The 23,463-nt window shown below is 40.6% G+C and overlaps 2 protein-coding genes across 4 annotated transcripts in view; both read right to left on the bottom strand.

The window, feature by feature from the left end:
- The window catches only part of CCNP (cyclin P), a 28,839-nt gene extending 24,679 nt beyond the window's left edge, over positions 1-4,160 (bottom strand). For both annotated transcript variants that reach the window (XM_063433198.1, XM_063433197.1), the window contains exon 1: positions 4,059-4,160. The gene's annotated coding sequence lies outside the window, so the exon portion shown is untranslated. The remainder of the gene's footprint in view (positions 1-4,058) is intronic.
- Positions 4,161-11,848: 7,688 nt separating this feature from the next.
- The window catches only part of AKT2 (AKT serine/threonine kinase 2), a 52,386-nt gene continuing 40,771 nt past the window's right edge, over positions 11,849-23,463 (bottom strand). For both annotated transcript variants that reach the window (XM_063431099.1, XM_063431098.1), the window contains exons 3-14: positions 20,967-21,101; positions 20,567-20,678; positions 19,843-19,999; positions 17,694-17,825; positions 17,371-17,436; positions 17,163-17,231; positions 16,064-16,186; positions 15,444-15,572; positions 14,836-15,050; positions 14,392-14,479; positions 14,068-14,170; positions 11,849-12,998 (exon numbers count right to left, since the gene is read on the bottom strand). In XM_063431099.1, coding sequence (XP_063287169.1) covers positions 12,919-12,998; positions 14,068-14,170; positions 14,392-14,479; positions 14,836-15,050; positions 15,444-15,572; positions 16,064-16,186; positions 17,163-17,231; positions 17,371-17,436; positions 17,694-17,825; positions 19,843-19,999; positions 20,567-20,678; positions 20,967-21,101 — 1,409 coding nt within the window. In that variant the 3' untranslated portion in view covers positions 11,849-12,918. The remainder of the gene's footprint in view (positions 12,999-14,067; positions 14,171-14,391; positions 14,480-14,835; positions 15,051-15,443; positions 15,573-16,063; positions 16,187-17,162; positions 17,232-17,370; positions 17,437-17,693; positions 17,826-19,842; positions 20,000-20,566; positions 20,679-20,966; positions 21,102-23,463) is intronic.

Genomic DNA, 23,463 nt, shown 5'->3' on the forward strand with positions numbered 1-23,463 from the left:
TCCTATTACTCCATATAACCCTCCCTATAACTCCTCCTATTACTCCATATAACCCTCCCTATACTGCCTATAACTCCTCCTATTACTCCATATAACCCTCCCTATAACTCCTCCTATTACTCCATATAACCCTCCCTATAACTCCTCCTATTACTCCATATAACCCTCCCTATAACCCCTCCTATTACTCCATATAACCCTCCCTATAACCCCTCCTATTACTCCATATAACCCTCCCTATAACCCCTCCTATTACTGCATATAACCCTCCATATAACTCCTCCTATTACTCCATATAACCTCCCTATATCCCCTCCTATTACTCCATATAACCCTCCCTATAACTCCCCCTATTACTCCATATAACAATCCCTATAACCCCTCCTATTACTCCATATAACCCCTCCTAATACTCCATATAACCCTCCCTATAACTCCCCCTATTACTCCATATAACCCTCCCTATAACCCCTCCTATTACTCCATATAACCCTCCCTATAACTCCTCCTATTACTCCCTATAACCCCCTTATTACTCCATATAACCCTCCCTATAACTCCTCCTATTACTCCATATAACCCTCCCTATAACTCCTCCTATTACTCCATATAACCCTCCCTATACTGCCTATAACTCCTCCTATTACTCCATATAACCCTCCCTATAACTCCTCCTATTACTCCATATAACCCTCCCTATAACTCCTCCTATTACTCCATATAACCCTCCCTATAACCCCTCCTATTACTCCATATAACCCTCCCTATAACCCCTCCTATTACTCCATATAACCCTCCCTATAACCCCTCCTATTACTGCATATAACCCTCCATATAACTCCTCCTATTACTCCATATAACCTCCCTATATCCCCTCCTATTACTCCATATAACCCTCCCTATAACTCGCCCTATTACTCCATATAACCCTCCCTATAACCCCTCCTAATACTCCATATAACCCTCCCTATAACTCCCCCTATTACTCCATATAACCCTCCCTATAACCCCTCCTATTACTCCATATAACCCTCCCTATAACCCCTCCTATTACTCCATATAACCCTCCCTATAACTCCCCCTATTACTCCATATAACCCTCCCTATAACTCCTCCTATTACTCCATATAACCTCCCTATATCCCCTCCTATTACTCCATATAACCCTCCCTATAACTCCCCCTATTACTCCATATAACCCTCCCTATAACTCCTATTACTCCATATAACCCCTCCTATTACTCCATATAACCCTCCCTATAACTCCTCCTATTACTCCATATAACTCCTCCTATTACTCCATATCACTCCTCCTATTACTCCATATAACCCTCCCTATAACTCCTCCTATTACTCCATATAACCCTCCCTATAACTCCTCCTATTACTCCATATAACCTCCCTATAACACCTCCTATTACTCCATATAACCCTCCCTATAACTCCTCCTATTACTCCCTATAACCCCCTTATTACTCCATATAACCCTCCCTATAACTCCTCCTATTACTCCATATAACCCCCCCTATAACTCCTCCTATTACTCCATATAACCCTCCCTATAACTCCTCCTATTACTCCATATAACCCTCCCTATACTGCCTATAACTCCTCCTATTACTCCATATAACCCTCCCTATAACTCCTCCTATTACTCCATATAACCCTCCCTATAACCCCTCCTATTACTCCATATAACCCTCCCTATAACCCCTCCTATTACTCCATATAACCCTCCCTATAACTCCTCTTATTACTCCATATAACCCTCCCTATAACTCCTCTTATTACTCCATATAACCCTCCCTATAACTCCTCCTATTACTCCATATAACCCTCCCTATAACTCCTCCTATTACTCCATATAACCCTCCCTATAACTCCTCTTATTACTCCATATAACCCTCCCTATAACCCCTCCTATTACTCCATATAACCCTCCCTATAACCCCTCCTATTACTCCATATAACCCTCCCTATAACTCCTCTTATTACTCCATATAACCCTCCCTATAACTCCTCCTATTACTCCCTATAACCCCCTTATTACTCCATATAACCCTCCCTATAACTCCTCCTATTACTCCATATAACCCTCCCTATAACTCCTCCTATTACTCCATATAACCCTCCCTATAACTCCTCCTATTACTCCATATAACCCTCCCTATAACTCCTCCTATTACTCCATATAACCCTCCCTATACTGCCTATAACTCCTCCTATTACTCCATATAACCCTCCCTATAACTCCTCCTATTACTCCATATAACCCTCCCTATAACCCCTCCTATTACTCCATATAACCCTCCCTATAACCCCTCCTATTACTCCATATAACCCTCCCTATAACCCCTCCTATTACTCCATATAACCCTCCCTATAACCCCTCCTATTACTCCATATAACCCTCCCTATAACTCCTCTTATTACTCCATATAACCCTCCCTATAACTCCTCCTATTACTCCATATAACCCTCCCTATAACTCCTCCTATTACTCCATATAACCCTCCCTATAACTCCTCTTATTACTCCATATAACCCTCCCTATAACCACTCCTATTACTCCATATAACCCTCCCTATAACCCCTCCTATTACTCCATATAACCCTCCCTATAACTCCTCCTATTACTCCATATAACCCTCCCTATAACTCCTCCTATTACTCCATATAACCCTCCCTATAACCCCTCTTATTACTCCATATAACCCTCCCTATAACTCCTCTTATTACTCCATATAACCCTCCCTATAACTCCTCCTATTACTCCATATAACCCTCCCTATAACTCCTCCTATTACTCCATATAACCTCCCTATAACTCCTCCTATTACTCCATATAACCCTCCCTATAACTCCTCCTATTACTCCATATAACCCTCCCTATAACTCCCCCTGTGTGTGAAATGAAATTCATTCATTAATCAAAGAATCTCCCCTGTAGCATACCAATGCTACATACAGCTGTCAGCTAAATCTGGCTATTTATTGTTATTATTAAAAAATAAGTGAATAATAAATCGAGCCGAGTGGCTTTAGATTTCTCTATGTGTAATAACTACCAATCATTACTAGACTATAAACCCTTTAGATAAAAGGTGGATTGATAGAGCAGTATGGCTCGCGATTCCTCCATGTATTCCTAGACACGGATCACGGATACACGGATCACGGATACACACTATCAAGCTGTACATGAACGGTGTAGAATGCTGCCAGAGGGAGATCAGTCACCAAGACATTCTGCAGCGTCTGAATGCTACACACAGAGTGGTAGCACTTTTCACGCGATGCCCAGAACATAAAGACGTTCTGCAAACCATGGTTGTCGTGGAGGGCGCTGCGGTTATGTAGGTTTAACCCGTCGCTCTCTATATTGCCATAAAGATCCCAATTATGTTATAACATGCCCGCAATTTGCTGTTTAGAGAACATGCCTTGCAATGTATACAGCTTACATAGAATCTAAACACAGGGATTGTTCTCTAACCTGGAAATGTGCCAAATGGACAGTAAAGGAGGAGACTAGATTTAAAAGAAGAAAAACTACCACAACAAGAGGACATAGTCTTAAATTAGAGGGACAAAGGTTTAAAAATAATATCAGGAAGTATTACTTTACTGAGAGGGTAGTGGATGCATGGAATAGCCTTCCATCTGAAGTGGTAGAGGTTAACACAGTAAAGGAGTTTAAGCATGCGTGGGATAGGCATAAGGCTATCCTAACTATAAGATAAGGCCAGGGACTAATGAAAGTATTTAGAAAACTGGGCAGACTAGATGGGCCGAATGGTTCTTATCTGCCGTCACATTCTATGGACAAGGGGAATTTTAGTCCAAATTGGTTAAAAGGGCCATTTATTCTGGCTCAGCTAATTTAGCCCAATATTTGTGATTCTATTATTTATTCTGCATAATTCCGAATAAACACATGGCATTCTGTGATCCTGGCTGTATAACTTGCTCCTGTAACTCCCAGAGCCGTGTTTTCACGCTTAGACTCTGAATATTCCTCTCCCGATTACACATTCCAAGCGGAAGCCTTCACTCACCTCTGGCTATCACCCAACGACCGTCACTCAGCTCCACGATCCTTCAATCTGCCTTAATTGCTGTGGAATTCTGGGTAATCCTTTCACATGGACCAGGCTAAAGTGAGGAGCGGACATCTGACTGCTTTAATGTGAACATTTGGGGTGTTTTATTTGTAATTAAAGTTTTTATCACAGAAAAGACTAATACTACGTCATACAACAAAAACGGTCAATTTCGATAATTTAAGAAATATATCAAGAAACCGGTATGGAGAGGGAACTCAAGGGGAGGGAACCTGGGGCTTTAAAAAAATGTTTTAAAATCCACTAATTTCAGTAATTAAACACTTTACTAATGCTCCTGCTAAACGCTCTCTGTGCAGTCATTTAATAACATTACACCGAGTATTAAACCCAAATCTCTCCAGAATAAACGGTTTGTTATATATTGCCGTCTTCCCAGAGTGGCCTTATGCAAAAATTAGATCCAGCCATTAATCCCAATCAAATTCATTTTTATCAACACACAAATGCATCGTTACTGGATTTACCCGTGGAGCAGAATTGACTGAATAAGAAAATAAATAATTATTACTCCATATAACCTCCCTATAACTCCTCCTATTACTCCATATAACCTCCCTATAACTCCTCCTATTACTCCATATAACCTCCCTATAACTCCTCCTATTACTCCATATAACCTCCCTATAACTCCTCCTATTACTCCATATAACCCTCCCTATAACCCCTCCTATTACTCCATATAACCCTCCCTATAACTCCTATTACTCCATATAACCCCCCTCTATTACTCCATATAACCCTCCCTATAACTCCTCCTATTACTCCCTATAATTCCTCCTATTACTCCCTATAATTCCTCCTATTACTCCATATAACCCTCCCTATAACCCCTCCTATTACTCCATATAACCTCCCTAGAACTCCTCCTATTACTCCATATAACCCCCCCCTATTACTCAATATAACCTCTCTATAACTCCTCCTATTACTCCATATAACCCTCCCTATAACCCCTCATATTACTCTATATAACCCTCCCTATAACTCCTCCTATTACTCCATATAACCCTCCCTATAACCCCTCCTATTACTCCATATAACCCTCCCTATAACCCCTCATATTACTCTATATAACCCTCCCTATAACTCCTCCTATTACTCCATATAACCCTCCCTATAACCCCTCCTATTACTCCATATAACCTCCCTATAACCCCTCCTATTACTCCATATAACCCTCCCTATAACTCCTCCTATTACTCCATATAACCCTCCCTATAACTCCTACTATTACTCCATATAACCCTCCCTATAATCCCTCCTATTACTCCATATAACCCTCCCTATAACCCCTCCTATTACTCCTTATAACCCTCCCTATAACTCCTCCTATTACTCCATATAACCCTCCCTATAACTTCTCCTATTACTCCATTTAGCCCTCCCTATAACCCCTCCAATTACCGCCTATAACCCTCCCTATAACTCCTCCTATAACTCCATATAGCCTCTATATAACTCCCCCTATTACTCCATATAACCCTCGCTATAATCCCTCCCATTACTCCATATAACTCCTCCTATTACTCCATATAACCCTCCCTATAATCCCTCCCATTACTCCATATAACTCCTCCTATTACTCCATATAACCCTCCCTATAACTCCTCCTATTACTCCATATAACTCCTCCTATTACTCCATTTAACCCTACTTATAACTCCTCCTATTACTCCATATAACTCCTCCCATTACTGCCTATAACCCTCCCTATAACTCCTCATATTACTCCATATAGCCTCTCTATAACTCCCCCTATTACTCCATTTAACCCTCCCTATAACTCTTCCTATTACTTCATATAACCCTCCCCATAACTCCTCCTATTACTCCATATAACTCCTCCTATTACTCCATATAACCCTCCCTATAACTCCTCCTATTACTCCATATAACCCTCCCTATAACTCTTCCTATTACTCCATATAACCCTCCCTATAACTCCTCCCATTACTGCCTATAACCCTCCCTATAACTCCTCATATTACTCCATATAGCCTCTCTATAACTCCCCCTATTACTCCATATAACCCTCCCTATAATCCCTCCCATTACTCCATATCACCCTCCCTATAACTCCTCCTATTACTCCATATAACTCCTCCTATTACTCCATATAACCCTCCCTATAACTCCTCCTATTACTCCATATAACCCTCCCTATTACTTCATATAACCCTCCCTATAACTCCTCCTATTACTCCATATAACCCTCCATAGAACTCCTCCTATTACTCCATATAACTCCTCCTATTACTCCATATAACCCTCCCTAGAACTCCTCCTATTACTCCATATAACCCTCCCTATTATTCCATATAACCCTCCCTATAACCCCTCCTATTACTCCATATAACCCTCCCTATAACTCCTCTTATTACTCCATGTAACTCCTCCTATTAATCCATATAACCCTCCCTATAACTCCTCCTATTACTCCATATAACCCTCCCTATAACTCTTCCTATTACTTCATATAACCCTCCCTATAACTCCTCTTATTACTCCATATAACTCCTCCTATTACTCCATATAACCCCTCCTATTACTCCATATAACTCCTCCTATTAATCCATATAACCCTCCCTATAACTCCTCCTATTACTCCATATAACCCTCCCTATAACCTCTCCTATTACTCCATATAACACTCCCTATAACTCCTCCTATTACTAGTTATAACACCTACTATTACTCCATTTAACACTCCCTATAACTCCTCCTATTCCTCCATAAAACGCCACCTATTCCTCCATATAACCCTTCCTTCAATTTAGGTGATCAAAAGTCGCGTAGGAGGCAGGAAGTGCCCAGAGTGGCTGGTTGATTGACAGCCAATAGAGGCAGTTTTAATGTAATTACTGCAGTTTTTTTTTTAAAACTGCAATAAAAAAAACAAAACACTGCAGGTTTAAGGGGACAGGGTCACTACACTCAGACCACTTCAATGAGCTGAAATGGTCTGGGTGCCTATTGTGTCCCTTTAACTCTCCCTATAACTAATCCGATTGCTCCATAATAGAGTGGAGGTGAAAGTAATTAAGGCTTGTATGTATACAGTTAGTAATGCAGGGGTTAATCTCCATCTGTGCAGAATACGTTTTTAAAAACTTTTTTGGGGTGATAGGTCAGTATAAATGGCTATTCAGTCATATCATAAGATACATCACCATCAGCAATGAATTAGACTAGAATATATAAATCTGTAGCTTTTTATTAAATATCATTTTAGGTTCATCGTCTGTTGCTGCTGTTGTTCCAAAAGTAATGATTTCCCACTGTAGCTGTAATTTCAATTAAATGCTCAGAATTATATTTGCAGGAGGTGGTGTTCTTTGTGACAGATAGGTGGAGCCAGAAAACCCGTCCTGGGAAGAATTGCAGGTGGAACGTCATATCACAGGCCTTAGTTATATAGACAGATCAATGTGATGTGGCCAGAACCAAGCTAGAAATTGTGCTTACGCCTAGAGCGAAAACACGGATTCTGGAGAACGATGATCACTCTCCACCTCAGATATATCCGTGCAGTTCCCGTGGAACTTCCAATACATTGTTTAATTTCAAACATCAGGTAACATGGGACCAGTAAAGGCTAACAGTGATATGGAAAGGGTAGTAGATACCTGGAATAGCCTTCCAGGGGTAGCAATAACAGTGATTTAGAAAGGGTAGTAGATACCTGGAATAACCTTCCAGTGGGAGCGTTATCAGTGATATGGAAAGGGTAGTAGATACCTGGAATAGCCTTCCAGTGGGAGCAGTAACAGTGATAGAGAAAGGGTAGTAGATACCTGGAATAGCCTTCCAGTGGGAGCACTAACAGTGATATAGAAAGGGTAGTAGATACCTGGAATAGCCTTCCAGTGGGAGCAGTAACAGTGATATAGAAAGGGTAGTAGATACCTGGAATAGCCTTCCAGTGGGAGCACTAACAGTGATATAGAAAGGGTAGTAGATACCTGGAATAGCCTTCCAGTGGGAGCACTAACAGTGATATAGAAAGGGTAGTAGATACCTGGAATAGCCTTCCAGTGGGAGCAGTAACAGTGATATAGAAAGGGTAGTAGATACCTGGAATAGCCTTCCAGTGGAAGCAGTAACAGTGATACAGAAAGGGTAGTAGATACCTGGAATAGCCTTCCAGGGGAAGCAGTAACGGTGATATAGAAAGGGTAGTAGATACCTGGAATAGCCTTCCAGGGGAAGCAGTAAAGGCCGATAGTGATATGGAAAGGGTAGTAGATAACTTGAATAGCCTTCCAGGGGAAGCAGTAAAGGCCGATAGTGATATGGAAAGGGTAGTAGATAACTTGAATAGCATGGTATACAGTTGCAATCAAAATGATTCAACTCCAATTGAAAACAATCAGGTTCGTTGTCAAAAGGTACAGACTTTGAGCTGTTTGCAATGAACAAATCAAACTAAAGCAATTGAAATAGCTTAACACAAAGAATGCTTCAAGTGGTTTTCCCAACCACAACTGCAACTTATGACTTCTCCAGTATCGAAGTTATTTAACCCCTTCCTGGCAATAATCTTTAGTCCTTAGTAGAGCACACTTTTAGAGTTATGACCGGCGGCATACGAGATGCATAGCCAGACACCGTCTTCCGTCAGCGTTCCTGAGAAATCTTTTTTTACACCAATTCAGTAATATGCTTGTGTGGTACCCAGTCGGGGGGGCCAGGTGATCCGTTACAGCTTGGGTTTGCGTGCTGTACCTGCCTTGTAATCCCACCCGAGATTTTATATTGGGTTCAAGTCAGGTGACTGTGATGGCCACTGTAGAATTTTCAAGGCCATCTTCTGGGCAAGCCTTGGTGGAATTCGAGGTATGCTTGGGATCATTATCTTGCTGGAAAGTCCAATGACGCCCAAGCTTCAGCTTCCTCACAGACGGCATGACGCTTTCGCCCAGGATTTCCTGATACTTCCTTGCCTTCCACACGCTACAGGTTTTCAGTAAGGCAAAGCAGCCCAAGAGCTTCACTGAGCCACCACCATGTCTAACTGCAGACCGCATCCTTTTCATTCTTCTTCCTCCAGATATAAAGCCGATTAAAAGGGCCAAAAAGTTCCAGTTTTGTTTTAATTGCTCCACGGAGCAGAATTGATTTATTTATAGGATTTTGAGCATATTGGAGCCGACTTTTCTTGTGTTTTTGGGTCAGTAGTTGTGCACGTCTTAGAGTTCCTTTTTTTTTTTACAATCTGCTTACTCAAAAATCTGGTTGCAGCCACTGATAGATTCCTTTTTCTGTCCCGACCATGAAGCGAACTATGCTTCCACCGGTGTCTCTAAGAACATTCAGTGCCTTTGCCATCTTTTTGTATCCTTTTCCTTGTTTGTGAAGGGCAATGATCTCTTCTCTTAACTTTGTGGACCATTCTTTTTACTTGGCCATATTCCTAACATGCAGTCAAATGTGACACTCAACAAACCCTCTAGCGAGTGCAGATATTTCAAGTATTCCAGCTCAAGCACACCTGGTGCAACTAGTGGAGCCTTTGACTAGTTGTATCGGTATTTATGCAGTTGTGAGGGATTCTATTCAGGGAGTTCAATAATTTTGAGACTGGAGAAGTCATAAGTTGCATTTAAAGCATTCGTTGGGATGATATTCCAACTGCTTTTGTTTGATTTGTTCATTGCAAACAGCTGAAAGTCTGTAAATTTTGACAATAAAACAGATTTATTTTAAATGGGGGTTATATTAGTTTGCTTAAAACTGTATAATGTCACTTTACTATTTAAAGATGTGAAATGGGCCTGTAAACATTTTAGTTGACACAGGTGAATGAATATAAAAATAAAGATCTATATAAATACATTTTTAGAATATTGCTGAATTGACAGATGTGAAGCACCAGTGACAGTACCCACAGACCTCTTGAAAATAAAATGCATGATTTCTCAAAACAAAATGAGGGAAAACAACACTACACATGAGCATACACAAAAAAAAAAAATTCAGAATAACTAATTTCTGTTGCTGTTATTTTAAAGAAACATTGTAGGCATACAATAGTTAAATTCATTATCAAAATCCATTATGATGGTATAATTATTCAGGTTACTTACTAATAAAACTTTGTATTTACCGTGGAGGGGGAGGGGGGGCAACCATTTATTTATTAATGACAGTTTATGAGAATTAAGGACTCTCACATGTGGTTCTCAATTTGTACATAAACTTGAAAAACCTGTCTCTCCACCTGCTGTTGGATTGTACCACCCATAATGATCTGCAAACCAAGGGAATATTGCTTAAAGGGACACGGAGCACAAATCTTATGCGTTTAATAGATTTTGGCCTTATTAATATGCATGCTCAAATCTTTACAGTTTTTGCATAAAATAAATGTATTCTAGAATGATACACTATAGGCCTGCCTCCTTAGCCACACCCCCTCACTCCAGAAGAAGACTTCCTTATACATACTAAAAAAATGTACACGACTCAGCCACTGACATCACTGAATGGTCTGAACTACAAAGCAACCTGCATTTAGAAGGAGAGGACATATAGTAAGGATATCACTACCTGTTTGTAGATTCTCGGATTGTCTGCAAACAGGTTCGGAATGAAAAGCAATTCACTCAGAGCTGTTGGGGCTGAGACTGTGTGCATACATTTGACAAGGAAAATCTTTCGGACATGAGGGGGGCATGGCTAAGGAGGCCGGATTATGGTGCACTATTAAGCATGCACAGAAATACAGTCAATACAGCTGTATTGGGGCCGGAGTGTCCCTTTAAAGGAGGCATATGATCTGCATGCACAAATTTTCAAATATGTACAATGAATCTACTTCCCGGATATCCTAAATAAACCACTTACAACAAACGACAGCCCTCCACCACCCAACGCATTGCGTCATATAGTGTATATTAATTAACAAAACAAGTTTTTCTTAAAATATTTTATATCCACAAGGACAGAGTATGGAGGAGAAGCTGGATAATTAACCCAAACATTTACAAAAGTTAATTTCTGAGACACAAGTGAGAAGTTCCCCCCCTTACAGCATTGGATAATATTTAAAGGGACAGTCCCTGTAAGTTCAACTCATTCAATGTACTGGTATTTATTTCTATTACAATCTTAAGCTGATGTTTTATTTGGTATTAAGACTGCTGGTCAGTCCTATCAGGCACAAGTAAGTATTTTGTATATTATACATTATTTTTTCTATTTTCCTGCTTTTGTATGCTAATTATTAATCCGACATGAACACGTGATATGCTAAAACAAAAAACTGTGCACTCCAAGGGGAGAATAATGAAGCCTAAATAGTCACATAAGTCACAAACCTAAAATTAAATAACGGTTATGTTTTTAGGACAGAATACTTCCAAGGACGCAGATTATACGAAAACATGTACAAAACAGAACAAAACTCGCTGAGAGGACTGTCCCTTTAAATGTGGAAAAGCAAACATGACATTTCTACTGAGAGGGAACATTGCATTATTGCTTCACAAATATCTACGTTTTACTATAAATGACTAGAATGTTGCAGCATGTTGTTTGCTAAAGATAAACCTGAACAGGTAGATAAAGTATCTTTGGGGGGTAAGACTACCATTCCCCCCCGCCCTTTGGATAACCAATGAGTCGTACATTCCACAGACACAGTTTTGGGAACGTGGCATCGTAACTGGCCGCCGGCAATAAACAAACAAACAAACAAACAAACAAAAAAAAACACGTAATTTCTTAAAGTCACAAACTTTACCAATCCGAGTCAGATTCTGGTTACCTGAAGACAATTTGAATTACAAAACTCATCTAGGTCAGATTAATTAACTAAATGTTAAAATAGATCTAAAAGGTTCTCGAGTACATTTATTTGAAATAAAAATGGAAAATATTGCTTTTTTTTTTTTCTTCTTCTCCAAAACACATATGTACGTAAGGCAGATACATTCAGTCTGAGAAGTTAAGCCACTTTGAATATCCGGATAAACAGGAAAATTGGTGCAAGTCTCATTGGGGGGGGGGGGGGGGGGGGAAGGGAATAGTAACATTTTCAGCAATGCTGCTGTAGGAGACCAGAGAATATCCTGACTTGACAGAACAAATAGAAACTGCATTTTATTGCAGTTAAGCACCAGAATGCCTTATACTAGAGCACAGCACTGCAAATGATAAACACTACAGTCATCAAATTTATCTTTGCTGCCAATTTAAATCAGGGGATCTCTCTAGTAAATACTTTTGAAAGAGAAAAAAAAATGCAGTTCTCTATTACTTGCGTGTACCGACCAAGTGGGACCGCACCAGTAGTAACAAATGTTTTATTTTTTTAAATTACAAATTAGAAAGTTTCTCCTCGCCTTTTATACCCTGTCAACACCCAAATTTCAGAGGCGGAGCATTGTATTCCGAGCTGAATTGCTGACCTTAGATGTCAGTACCATTATAAGCAAATTACATGTCTCAGAGAGAGACACTGGGCTGTAGAAGGGACAAGAGTTGCAAAGAGTTCTGGGATGGTTATGGCTTACAATCCTGGCACTGCACCAGCAGTAAGAAGGCAAATAAAACAGATATTCCATCAGGATATTTTTAGGGGGCTGTGTGCCCATAAAGTATACCAAATAGTCAACATTGTGCAGGTGCTTCCTCTGCATGTTTGCAGTCTCTTAATGAGGGAAAGGGGACAGGAGGAAAATGGATATATATAGCTATATATTTCCACAATTCAGAAGAGAAAGGGATTTTTTTCTTTCAGTAGAAAGTCTTTAATGTTTCCCTCTTGTTCCTCTTTAAATATTGACCATTATTCCCGTATACTCGCGGAGTAAGAGAATTGGGGGAAATGTGCGCGCTGCTCCGACTCCAGAGATTCCAGTTCATCATCTGAAAAGAAAAAGAAATTATGTCAATGAGTTAAAAATGAAATATTTGGTTAAAGGGACAGTCCCATGTAGGAGCAAAGTGACCTAATGACAGCGACATGTTTAATGGGTTAAAGGGACAGTCCCATGTAGGAGCAAAGTGACCTAATGGCAGTGACATGTTTAATGGGTTAAAGGGACAGTCCCATGTAGGAGCAAAGTGACCTAATGACAGCGACATGTTTAATGGGTTAAAGGGACAGTCCCATGTAGGAGCAAAGTGACCTAATGACAGTGACATGTTTAATGGGTTAAAGGGACAGTCCCATGTAGGAGCAAAGTAACCTAATGACAGTGACATGTTTAATGGGTTAAAGGGACAGTCCCATGTAGGAGCAAAGTGACCTAATGGCAGTGACATGTTTAATGGGTTAAAGGGACAGTCCCATGTAGAAGCAAAGTGACCTAATGCCAGTGACCTGTTTATTGGGTTAAAGGGACAGTCCCATGTAGGAGCAAAGTGACCTAATGACAGTGACACGTTTAATGGGTTAAAGGGACAGTCCCATGTAGGAGCAAAGTGACCTAATGACAGTGACATGTTTAATGGGTTAAAGGGACAGTCCCATGTAGGAGCAAAGTGACCCAATGACAGTGACATGTTTAATGGGTTAAAGGGACAGTCCCATGTAGGAGCAAAGTGACCTGACAGTGACATGTTTAATGGGTTAAAGGGACAGTCCCATGTAGGAGCAAAGTGACCTAATGACAGCGACATGTTTAATGGGTTAAAGGGACAGTCCCATGTAGGAGCAAAGTGACCTAATGACATTGACATGTTTAATGGGTTAAAGGGACAGTCCCATGTAGGAACAAAGTGACCTAATGACAGCGACATGTTTAATGGGTTAAAGGGACAGTCCCATGTAGGAGCAAAGTGACCTAATGACAGTGACATGTTTAATGGGTTAAAGGGACAGTCCCATGTAGGAGCAAAGTGACCTAATGACAGTGACATGTTTAATGGGTTAAAGGGACAGTCCCATGTAATGGTAAAGGTATAAAAAGGAGACGCTGTATTCGGCACTCACATTTGTCTGGCGGTGTTACTGTTATGGTCTGAGCCGTAAACTCGTCATCAAAATATCTTGTGTCTATTTCTGAAGTGACTTGTGGTTTGAAAGGTGGGATCAGCTATATGAAAGAGACAAAGTTTAATTAAATGACATCAATATTTGTTTTACAAAATGCACAGAATAGAAGAAATAATTAAATAATAGATGATAAAGAAAAAATCCCCCCACTAGCCCAGCATTGTCAGGATCAATATTGAGTCTAAATGAAGGCATGTCATATATCACCATTTCTTTATATACAGAGCGCTTTGCTCAGCTGTGCTGCTGGGAGAGTGTTACCTTTCTCTCGGTGACATCTTGCCAATTGATAGAAGAAAAGAATCGATGGGCCATCACCTCTTGGGCATCATTGGGTCCCCCTCCGAGCCTGCAGGCGGAAGCCACAATCAGTTTATAGTACAGAATGATTTCTAATACTGCACTCCTAGCAGAGGACTCGGAATAGCCTGCTGCCCCTTCATGCCCAGTGAGGAGACTCCTGACCCTACAGATACCAGAGAATTGAGCCCGAGAGGGTCATTTGGGCGACAGTCAATGAGCTGATTCTGCCAAATATTCAATCCATCCGTGGATGTGGCCTCAGATTCTGATATCAGCTAATGCTAATTGGATGGCTCTCACTTTGCTCACAGTTGCTCAGTGCTGAACATGTCCTTTACAGCACTGAGTGGACGTTAATTTACACCGTGCGTTAACATGTGAGAACACAAGAAGCCCACCTACCTTAGCTTGGGGTCCTTTTTCAGGAGGCCGGCGAGAAGAGACTTTGCTTCAGGGCTCAACGTCCGTGGAAAGCGAATCTCCTCCATCAGGATCAGCTCAAACAGCCTCTCATGGTCCTGGTTGTAGAAGGGAAGTCGCCCGCACATCATCTCGTACATTACGACTCCCAGACCCCACCAGTCCACCGCTCGGCCATAGTCATTATCTTCCAACACCTAGAACCAAGTGGAGGCCAGAAAATGTTATTCAATCCCAGGGAAGACCAGGAAATGGCTTAGTGACAACTTAGCTTTTCATTCATACAATTAAATGCTACCAACCATAACAACCGCTTCCTATTCTAGTAAAGCTAGTCAATGTTTTTGATAAAAATAAACAACCGTGGGTAGGCCAGAGGGAGGTTGAACAAATACTTCAGCAGCTTCAGATGCTGTGGCACTTGACTCACACCAATCCTAAAACCCAGATAATAGACAAGCAAACTGGTTTTGCGTCATTATTTGTTTCAAGCTAAAGCCCCCAAGTTGCTAAATTATTACAGAATGGGTAATTTTTCTACCTCTTCTCAGATTAGATACTGAAAAGAAAGCACAATGTATGCGTTTTACCTCGGGGGCCAGGTATTCCGGCGTGCCACAGAAAGTCTTCATGGTGGCCCCATCAGTGATTCCCTCCTTGCAGAGACCGAAGTCTGTGATTTTCACGTGTCCATCTTTATCCAGCATAAGGTTCTCCAGCTGGAGAGAGAAATGAAAGGTCACACGAGGTAATGTGTTAGAATTCACGGATTGCAGACCAACGGTCAGGATAGTTCATTTATAAGTAACCTTTCAGCAAATGGGCAGCACAATCTAAAATTCACTGCACTCTTTTTTCTTTATTATTAGTATCAGTTTTTTGATATTGAATGTTTAATTTTACGGTTTGCTAACAGACAGGAGAACAATCCTGGCAGACTGGTCCCATGCTCGTGGGGGCACTGTAAACCAGGATTTCCTCCATACAGTCAGTCACTCCTGTGATTAATCTCACAGATTACGAAGGGCAAGATATTACAATGGGGAGAGTTGCTTGCGTTCTAAAAGCAGAGCAATCGCCAGGGAAACCAATGGAATGCTCAAATCTCAGAAATATCAGCAACAAAACAATGAGAGGAAGAAACAGTCCAAACATGTATTCCTTTTTGAAAAGATTAAAAACGTGCCCTATAGATCAGATCAACACATACCTTGATATCTCGGTATACAACATTTCGGGAATGCAGATATTCCAGAGCGGATACAATCTCAGCACCATAAAAACGAGCTCTGTCCTCTGTGAAAACGCGCTCGCGAGACAGGTGGAAAAAGAGCTAAGAAAACATATACTACGTCAATACCTGGATCAAAGTTTGGAAACAGGACTACAGTTCAACATCACATATTATATATTTATTTTTAATACAGAGTCATTCACTAAACAGTGAAAAGTTAGAAATTGTCCAGAGAATCTAAAGATTTTAGGTAAAAACAGCTAATATGCAAAAATGTTGCTATATCACCTACAATTTACATTTTCTGTGAATTCTTGAAGTATTGGTCCTCTTTACAGATCTGTCGTGGCTATGAAAACTTAACTCCTTAACGCTCAAGCTAATACAGGAGTAAATGCTGTTTTTTTTTTTACATTAATTAAAATCATAGCGAATTATTATGATCAAGTGAATGGAGACATAAGAAAGCATTTTATTTAACATATGCTGATTTATTATATACACATATACAGCTGCCTCGTGTTTAGAACAAAAAACTACAAAAAGCAAATACACTTCAAAGGAAACTGTCAATTCTTCAGAAATTCTTAAATAAAAAAGTGAAAACCATCTAAGACTTGTTAATCTTTTGTGTGACGCTATATTTTCTATAAAGTGTATATCAAAGATTACATCACAATCCAGAGCAAACGTTGCAGATGAAGACACAATGTGTAATTTCATCTCCTATCTCTGTCCCGACAGACAAAGCTTACAACAATGGCTGACACAGAGCTAAGATGGAGGCGCCCAGATTGAGAAATCCAAACATGGTTGGAAGTTCTACACTTGGTTTTATTTTTCACATATTTGTTAAACATAGGGAATATTGTTATTATAAAAAAAAATATCCAGGGAAGTCACGGTTGTCCTTTAAAAGCACGTTCTGCTAATTGTGCAAGGAAGAATTGTGGGACAATGTTCTGGAGTAAACGCTATGGAATGTTCAGGCTGACTGATCTATTTAGCGGTATTCTTGGAACCTTATACACCTTGATACAAGCTCCTATAGTACAAACACAAACCCAGATCTCACCTCGCCACCATTAGCGTATTCCATTACAAAGCAGAGGCGGTCACTGGTCTGAAATGCATATTTCAATGCCTAGAAGTCAGGAAACAACAAAACATTTCAACACACAAGAATAATAATAGTATATATTTGTATTAATTTTTACACCCACCCCCCCCCCACCCACTCTAATAAAGACCCTAAACCCAGTTAAGAATTAAAATGTGGGTACCGTTAAGAAGGGATGCCTTGTGTTCTGCAAAACTCTGCTTTCCGTAACAGTATGGGCAACTTCATCCTGGAATGATACAAGCAATGAGAGAACATTTCATCCTCAAAAACAAAATCTGCAATTTATGATATCATAGGTGTGTGTGAGGTCAGAGCCGATCTGGCACGACCGTGGGTATGGTGCAATTATTCCATCCAGGAAAGTGTGCAGTAAGAGATCCAGCTTAATGATAAGGAGTATATTGGGGTACCGTGACCTGATCGGAACCAATAGAATGATACTAGGGTCCCATGCAGTCACAGGGATAGCCTGCATTATTTTACCTTGGCAATGATGACCTCTTTCCGTAGAATCTTCATGGCATAATAACGACCAGTTGCCTTCTCTTTGACCAGGATAACTTTCCCAAATGTCCCCTTACCCAACAACTTGAGATAGTCAAAATCATTCATAGTCTAAATCACAAAAAAAAGGGGGAATAAAAAAAATTTAACTCTCAGATGTGCCACTCTGTGCATAAAACTGGTTTATAACAGGCATAAATGGTTCTGTTACAGTCACTGTGCGGGCATAAATGGTTCTGTTACAGTCACTGCGCAGGCATAAATGGTTCTGTTACAGTCACTGCGCAGGCATAAATGGTTCTGTTACAGTCACTGCGCAGGCATAAATGGTTCTGTTACAGTCACTGCGCAGGCATAAATGGTTCTGTTACAGTCACTGCGCAGGCATAAATGGTTCTGTTACAGTCACTGCGCAGGCATAAATGGTTCTGTTACAGTCACTGTGCAGGTATAAATGGTTCTGTTACAGTCACTGCGCAGGCATAAATGGTTCTGTTACAGTCACTGTGCGGTATAAATGGTTCTGTTACAGTCACTGCGCGGGTATAAATGGTTCTGTTAGTAATACAGTCACTGTGCGGGTATAAATGGTTCTGTTACAGTCACTGTGCGGGTATAAATGGTTCTGTTACAGTCACTGTGTGGGTATAAATGGTTCCGTTAGTAATACAGTCACTGTGTGGGTATAAATGGTTCCGTTAGTAATACAGTCACTGTGTGGGTATAAATGGTTCCGTTAGTAATACAGTCACTGTGTGGGTATAAATGGTTCTGTTACAGTCACTGCGCGGGTATAAATGGTTCTGTTAGTAATACAGTCACTGTGCGGGTATAAATGGTTCTGTTACAGTCACTGTGCGGGTATAAATGGTTCTGTTACAGTCACTGTGTGGGTATAAATGGTTCCGTTAGTAATACAGTCACTGTGTGGGTATAAATGGTTCCGTTAGTAATACAGTCACTGTGCGGGTATAAATGGTTCCGTTAGTAATACAGTCACTGTGTGGGTATAAATGGTTCCGTTAGTAATACAGTCACTGTGCGGGTATAAATGGTTCTGTTAGTAATACAGTCACTGTGCGGGTATAAATGGTTCCGTTAGTAATACAGTCACTGTGTGGGTATCAATGGTTCCGTTAGTAATACAGTCACTGTGTGGGTATCAATGGTTCCGTTAGTAATACAGTCACTGTGTGGGTATCAATGGTTCCGTTAGTAATACAGTCACTGTGTGGGTATAAATGGTTCCGTTAGTAATACAGTCACTGTGCGGGTATAAATGGTTCCGTTAGTAATACAGTCACTGTGCGGGTATAAATGGTTCTGTTACAGTCACTGTGTGGGTATAAATGGTTCCGTTAGTAATACAGTTACTGTGTGGGTATAAATGGTTCCGTTAGTAATATATAGTCACTGTGTGGGTATAAATGGTTCCGTTAGTAATACAGTCACTGTGTGGGTATAAATGGTTCCGTTAGTAATACAGTCACTGTGTGGGTATAAATGGTTCCGTTAGTAATATAGTCACTGTGCAGGTATAAATGGTTCCGTTAGTAATATAGTCACTGTGCGGGTATAAATGGTTCCGTTAGTAATACAGTCACTGTGCGGGTATAAATGGTTCCGTTAGTAATACAGTCACTGTGCGGGTATAAATGGTTCCGTTAGTAATACAGTCACTGTGCGGGTATAAATGGTTCCGTTAGTAATACAGTCACTGTGTGGGTATAAATGGTTCCGTTAGTAATACAGTCACTGTGTGGGTATAAATGGTTCCGTTAGTAATACAGTCACTGTGCCGGTATAAATGGTTCCGTTAGTAATACAGTCACTGTGCCGGTATAAATGGTTCCGTTAGTAATACAGTCACTGTGTGGGTATAAATGGTTCCGTTAGTAATACAGTCACTGTGCCGGTATAAATGGTTCCGTTAGTAATACAGTCACTGTGTGGGTATAAATGGTTCCGTTAGTAATACAGTCACTGTGTGGGTATAAATTGCTCTGTTAGGAATATAGTCACTGTACAGTATAAATGGTCCTGTACATCACACAGGCTAAGTCAGGTTTTCACTATGGCTTAGGTTATCGCATGCTAAATGGGCACTGTAGGGTGCCTCCATGCTCACCACTTTGGTACGTCCTTTGGACACAGCAACATCCATTTCCTCAGGACTCTGGGCATCACTGGGGGAATCAACCTTAATTTCCATGGGGTCTTCTTCCTCGGGCTCCTGGTTCTTTAAGCTGTTAGCCACCGTCTGTATGGCTCGCATCCATTCATCCCTGGAATAAAAACAGATGGTCAGGGTCTGCTCTGTGCCCTAAACCTAGCTCACAATACAAGGCAGCGGGAATCTGCATTCTCCATTAAAATAAAAAAAGAATCCAATCTTATTCTAAAGCAATGATGACAATCTCCAAAAATGTGCTTCTCAGATATTCTCAGCCATTGATGCTGCTTGAACACATGGTGTTCAGCTCAATAACTCTTCAGGGAAAGTTCACACTCCAATATTTACCCCCAGCTTTATACAATACACAAGGCCAACCATATACACGGCTTGCTGAGATTTCTATACGGCAATTTTTTTCCTTTTCTTTAAGACGTCTCCAGCAACAGATACTGGTGTTTAATGGCACTTTATTGTGTAAATCAGGAGAGATATCAAGGAAGGGCACCAGAGCGGTATGGACCCATGCCACAATACTTGCTCTTATGGTGACATTGTGCTAAATGGCTCAGGACGTAAAGATCACAAAATAGAGAAACTGTAGGAATATTGCGCCCTTGTTTATTATTTAACCATCACAAGTACAGCCGTGTTTGGCATAAGATGTCGGGTCTGGTACCTTTCCTCTGGGCTGTCCACGTGAAAAGTCCGCTCGATAACCGTTGTCCACTGCAAGCAACGGATCACAAATGTGTTCGGCCGTGGACGTTCGGTCTTCATGAGCTGGCATTCTTTTGTCAAAAAATAAATAAATTACATGGAGGTAGTAACAAAGCTGCGGTAGGAATATCGAAAACATTACGTGCCAAATGTATCATAGGAACCTGAACCCTGAAATTCTACAATTAAAAAGACACTACATTTTACTCAGCAAACTAATTAATAATAATTTAAAAAAAGCACGTTACTTTTAGTTCACTTCTGGTTTAAAGGCTCTACTTGCTGCCAGTTATGTTACAGTCTGTCCTAGCCCAGAGGGATGAGGGGATTGCAATGAGCCGTGCCCGCCGTACACTTACCTCCTACCGAGAAGTTATTGAGGGGAGGCATTGTTATATGATGTTCTGATGTCTCTGGTTTCTCTTTGTACCCAATAAAAGAGCCATCACTCTTCAGTAGGAAGTACCTGGGTCTCCATGTTTTAATATATTCCCCTACAAGGACAGATAAAAAACACATGTTCTTAAACACCCAACCAATGAAGACAGTCTGTAACAGGAGGGTAAAGGGACTTGAGCAAATCTTGGCAATAGCCCCCAGTGACACTAGAGGTCAGCAAAGAGACAGATTTAATCAGAACAATCCCTAACAGTATGTACAAAGCAAGTAGCACAATTAATAGAGGAAAATTAATTAAAGCAAAGTATTTTTTATTAAATAGAGAAGCAACAAGAAGATTACAAATTATAATCATCGTTTACCAACACTAAAAATAAAATGGGATGAGCACATTACAATCACTGGATGCAAATACAACACTAAGAACATTTTAGCTTTACAGTGATATGTATTCCTGCATATCACATTATTTTAGTCCATCTGCATTGACTGGCTTTAAAACCCCAAGTAATCAATTAGTTTATCAAAGTGTCTCTATATTCCGCAATGGTCCTTCTTTGAACCCAAATATTTAACCATAAACTCAAGCTAACAGCATCACGTCCCACGCAGTCTGCACTGTGCGCATGTATTAAATACTACAAAACAAGGTGTCCATCTCCCATCCTCAGGGGGGAATCACGTTACCCCTGAAAGGCTGCATCCTGCTAACTGGAGAAGGAATCCAAGACAGGGAAGGGTTAATATCGTCAACACTGTTACAAGAGTAGGTCAACCTTGCGGGAGGAAATTTAACACAGCTCACCCAAGATAGCAACTAATCAGGAAGCTTATTTTACCAGCTGTCTGTTAGCTTTGTCAAAGAAAGGCAACACTTTTCTCTGAAGGCTTCCTTCCTACAGCTTTAACGAACACACACATAAATCCACAAGTGACTGCTACGTTGACGCACACCTACCTAGAGATTGCAAACACCTGCCCTGCCCCAAATACCACAAAAAAAACAAAAGGAGGAAAATGTTAAAAAAGTATTAACTGGGTTGCCAAGTGTTTTGTACATGACACCGTCAGTTCCCTCTAGGCGACACACTGGGAAGAGTTCACCGTAAAATATTTAGGAACACTATACAGATCACGGTAAAAGTAAGAAATCCCCCCTACCCCTGCCAGACGGAATTCTCTGCAGTTCACTGTGACACCTATACCACATTTCCGGTACGGTCGCTCTCATGTCTTTCTACGAGCCCTTGCAGTTCAATCAATACAAAACACAGATACCGTACAAGTAGCTTCACAAATGGAGAAAAAAAAAAAACACCTAGAACATGAATGAAGCTATTCAGAAAATACATGCACGGTCATTCCAAATCATGTCTTTCATGAACAAAACTACTATCAGGTGCTGGATGTTTCATACACTCCTGGTAAACAGTGAGCTACGAGATATCTCTAGGGAGATGGCAGTACCAGGGTTCCTGTGAACACTCGGACACTTCCTAGTTCCTAAAGAAATGCATATGTACAAAAATTAAGGAAAGAGCGTTGTGATTTGTTTTGCTTTTGTACATCTATTTTTATGAATTTTCTCAATAATGCATTGAAGGGGGAAATGTTCATTTAGGGTCAGTATTACAGAGAGCCAACGTAGAGGGGCTTTCGAGCTCTTGGTTCTTGGTGGAGGTGTGTTTTTGTGTTTGGAATTTAGGTCTGGCATTTCAGGAATCCCAAAAAGGCAGAGAGAGGGTGACATGAAATCACAGGATGCCCCAGAGCACAGACAACAACCAGGCACGTAGTCCAGCAATCATATAAGAGGGCCGCTGTGCACTCCCCACTTACAGCTCGATACAGATTTAATGCATCATTAAACAGTGTACAATAAGTAGGGTTATATAATACACAGCCAACACAGCTGCTGCCTGTCACAAACAACTTGTTCTGGGAAAAAGACAGATTGCAACAACTCTCTTTATAACGGTTAGAATAAAACCAGTTTCTAATCCTGTCAGCCCTTTCACACTCCACCTAATAAACTACAACTCCCATGATGCTTTGCCAAGATGTGCTCTATAACCCACTACCAAATGGATCAGTTCAGGGTGTTAAGTCCTGCACTCGTTTACTGATCTGTGAAAATCATCTTGTGACTACTTGCAAATGACAACATACAGCTTATTGACGGTGTAAATTAAAATACGGTAAAAACTGCACATGGTCTTTTAAGAAATGTAAAGAAAAAAAAAGGTGATGGGTTTTCTTTAACCTATCTGATAGAATCCGTAGAGTAAGCTTTAACTTGACGATCAGTTAAACTGGTCATTACAAAATATGTAAGGCCCACTCAGATAGGGCAATCAGTGATCACTGTACTCTTATATTAGAGTAGTATTTAAACAGCGTGATCTTACAGTAAGGCCCACTCAGATAGGGCAGTATAGGGCAATCAGTGATCACCGT

The sequence above is a fragment of the Pelobates fuscus genome, chromosome 9 (genome assembly GCF_036172605.1).
Source record: "Pelobates fuscus isolate aPelFus1 chromosome 9, aPelFus1.pri, whole genome shotgun sequence".
Lineage (NCBI taxonomy): Eukaryota > Metazoa > Chordata > Amphibia > Anura > Pelobatidae > Pelobates > Pelobates fuscus.